The sequence below is a fragment of the Halichoerus grypus genome, chromosome 2, assembly GCF_964656455.1.
Source record: "Halichoerus grypus chromosome 2, mHalGry1.hap1.1, whole genome shotgun sequence".
NCBI classification, from domain to species: Eukaryota; Metazoa; Chordata; class Mammalia; order Carnivora; family Phocidae; genus Halichoerus; species Halichoerus grypus.
In genome coordinates this window covers 147,939,266-147,942,175 of record NC_135713.1, presented here as the reverse complement: position 1 = coordinate 147,942,175, position 2,910 = coordinate 147,939,266, and the positions used below count along the sequence as shown (strand labels likewise).

Sequence of the window (2,910 nt, the reverse complement as noted above, 5' to 3'; positions counted from 1 at the left end):
TGAATGGATAAATAATTGTAGTACATGAAGATAATGGGATATTATATAGCAATAAAAGGAAATGAGCTATCTAGCCACAAAATCACATGGAGAAAATTTAAATGTATGGTACTAAATAAGGAAAGCCAATCTGAATAGATTGTATATTATATAATTCCAAGTACATGACATTCTGGGAAAGCCAAAAATATGGAGACAATAAAAAGATCATTGAATACCTGGTCTGATGGGGGTTAGGGTACAAAAATGGTCAGGGTGTGGTGGAGTTTTGGGGTAGTACAAATGCTCTGTGAGACATTATAGTGATGACTGTATGTCATTATGTATTTGTCCAAACCCATAGATGTAAAGCACTAAGAGAATCCCTAATGTAAACTATGGACTATGGACTAATCATGAGGTTTAAATGTAGGTATATCTTTGTTAAAAAATGTGATTCTGGTGAGTTATATTGTTACTCAGGAAGGTTATGCATTTGTGGATGTAATGGTTATATGGAAAATTTCTGTATTCCCTCTCAATTTTTTTAAACCTAAAACAGTTCTAGAAAAATTTGAAGCAAATATACTAAGAAATAATGTGTGTAAAATTGTAGATGGTATTTATTATTGAAAATGCAAAACAAAAAGAGAAAATAACTTTTACTTTTTGGTGAATATTTTTTTTAGCAACCTCTGCAGTGATGTTTTCATGGCATTATTTCTTAGACTGTATATAATGGGATTGAAGGTTGGAGGCACCATAGTGTAGAACATAGAAATTAAAACGTCACTAATAGAAGGAATCCCTGAAGCTGGCTTCAGATAAGCAAAGATGCCAGTGAAGAGAAATAATATAATTACCACCAGATGTGGAAGGCAAGTGCAGTAGGCTTTTGACTGACCTTCTCTTGAAGGAATCTTCTTGACAGTGGAAAGGATGTTCACATAGGAAATAATGATGTAAATAAAACAACAGATATCCAACACCACACTAATGAGGATAGGTACAATTTCTATCATTAAATTTTCTGAGCAAGAAATAGCCAATAACTGGGGGATGTCACAAAAGAACTGATGGACTATGTTAGACCCACAGTAGGATAAGGAGAAAGTACCAACTGTGTGCATCAAAGCAATCAGACTCCCACCCAGCCAAGATACACCTATCAGCTGAACACACATGTCTTTGTTCATGATGATTTCATAGTGCAGGGGATGGCATATGGCAGCATAGCGGTCAAAGCACATTGCTGTCAGCAGGTGTAGTTCTGTAGTTGCTGAAAAAACCACCAGAAAGACCTGGGCAATGCAGCCAGTGAATGAGATGGAGTTACTGTGAGACAAGGAGTTGGCAATGGATTTAGGAATGGTGACTGAAATTAGGCAGAGATCCCAAAAGGATAAATTATTCAAGAAGTAGTACATGGGAGTGTGAAGATTCTGGTCCAAAATTGTGATCATGATGATGAGGACATTGCCCATCAGAGCACAGAAATAAATAAAAAAGAAGAGCACTAAATGAAAAATGCATATATTTTTGTTGGTAGAAAATCCCATGAGGATAAATTCTATCACAACTGTGAGATTTGTCAGCGTTGGAGGCATAATCTGTATAAAAATAGAGTAATAAAATATCATCCTCAATTTTTTTTCAGTATTGAACATAAAATGAGTTTCTAAATATGGCAGTCATGCAAACTATTAAACACAGAAATTACTTTCATCTAGCTCCTACTCAGTATATTGATCATCAATCATTACTTGAATAAAACTTCTTTATTGAACCACTTTAGTTTCAAATCATGTAAATGTGCCATTATTATGTTGTCCACATATGTCCTGTGAAAAATCCTGAAGTACTGAAAATTTCAACTGATTTTATCAAAACCTGAACAACAATCTACCTTCTTATATCTCTCAGTAAATTCAGAGTGACAAACCAACTACTATTAAACTGTGTCTCAGTCATAAGGTCACTTCATCATATCCCATGAACAACAAAACGTGTTTCGGCATACCTTCAAGAAGTTGAATAGTAAATAATTCTTAGGGGAAAAAAATGATTACAGACCTTCTGCAATCTATGAAATCTTTAACCTCCTTACTGTCTGCAAAACAGTTTAGAGATATTTGTATATTTAAAATTTTTAATAGATTAAATATAAATCAATCTAACTTTTTTCTCACTCATAATACTCAAATTATTTATCATAAAATTATATGGTTTTATGTGCATACTTCCATATGATACATGTCCTGATTACTGTAGGTATCAAAAATCCTACATTATATGAACAAAGATTACTGGCCTCCTAGTCACCAATTTGTTCACTATTCCTCCTGTCAGCTGATTTTCCCATTATACTATGAGTTAAAAAATGTTTTCTCTACATGCTTTCCTTTTTTCTTTTTCATCATATTTATACATCTAGTCCTAAAATGCATGTACTTGCAACCTATTACAGTCTTCAAGCCCACCCCTAACCAATCCCCTTCCTTGTCTTCCTCTTTCCATCCCATAAGATTGATGGAAATGGAATCTGTGGCAGGAAGAAGGGACCACACACTGTTGTAGTAAATAAAAATACTTTTAGTCTGATGAGTGTGGTTGTTAATTTCTTTTACAGTGACGTGCCAGTTTCTTCTATTTGTACAGATTTTATTCATCAACCTTCATGTAAATTTAGTAAAATATTAAGATTGTACTATACAATATTCTCTCCCACACCATCTTATTCTAATTATCCTAAATATATGATCAGCCTCTCTCCATTGTGATGGACAATGGAAAGATCCTGAATAAATACTGGTTGTTGGATTTGGAAAAATGATAATATAAAAAATATATGTTTGTAATAATTAGATTAAATTTGATCTCTCTTATATATATATATATATATATATATATATATATATATATATATATATC

At 32.9% G+C, this 2,910-nt stretch overlaps 1 protein-coding gene across 1 annotated transcript; it reads right to left on the bottom strand.

Moving 5' to 3' along the window:
- Positions 1 to 641: 641 nt before the first annotated feature.
- On the bottom strand, positions 642 to 1,586 carry LOC118549882 (olfactory receptor 14A16-like). The gene has a single exon (XM_036114482.2). It carries the CDS (start codon positions 1,584 to 1,586, stop codon positions 642 to 644), a length of 945 nt encoding a protein of 314 aa, XP_035970375.2.
- Between the last annotated feature and the right edge of the window lie 1,324 nt (positions 1,587 to 2,910).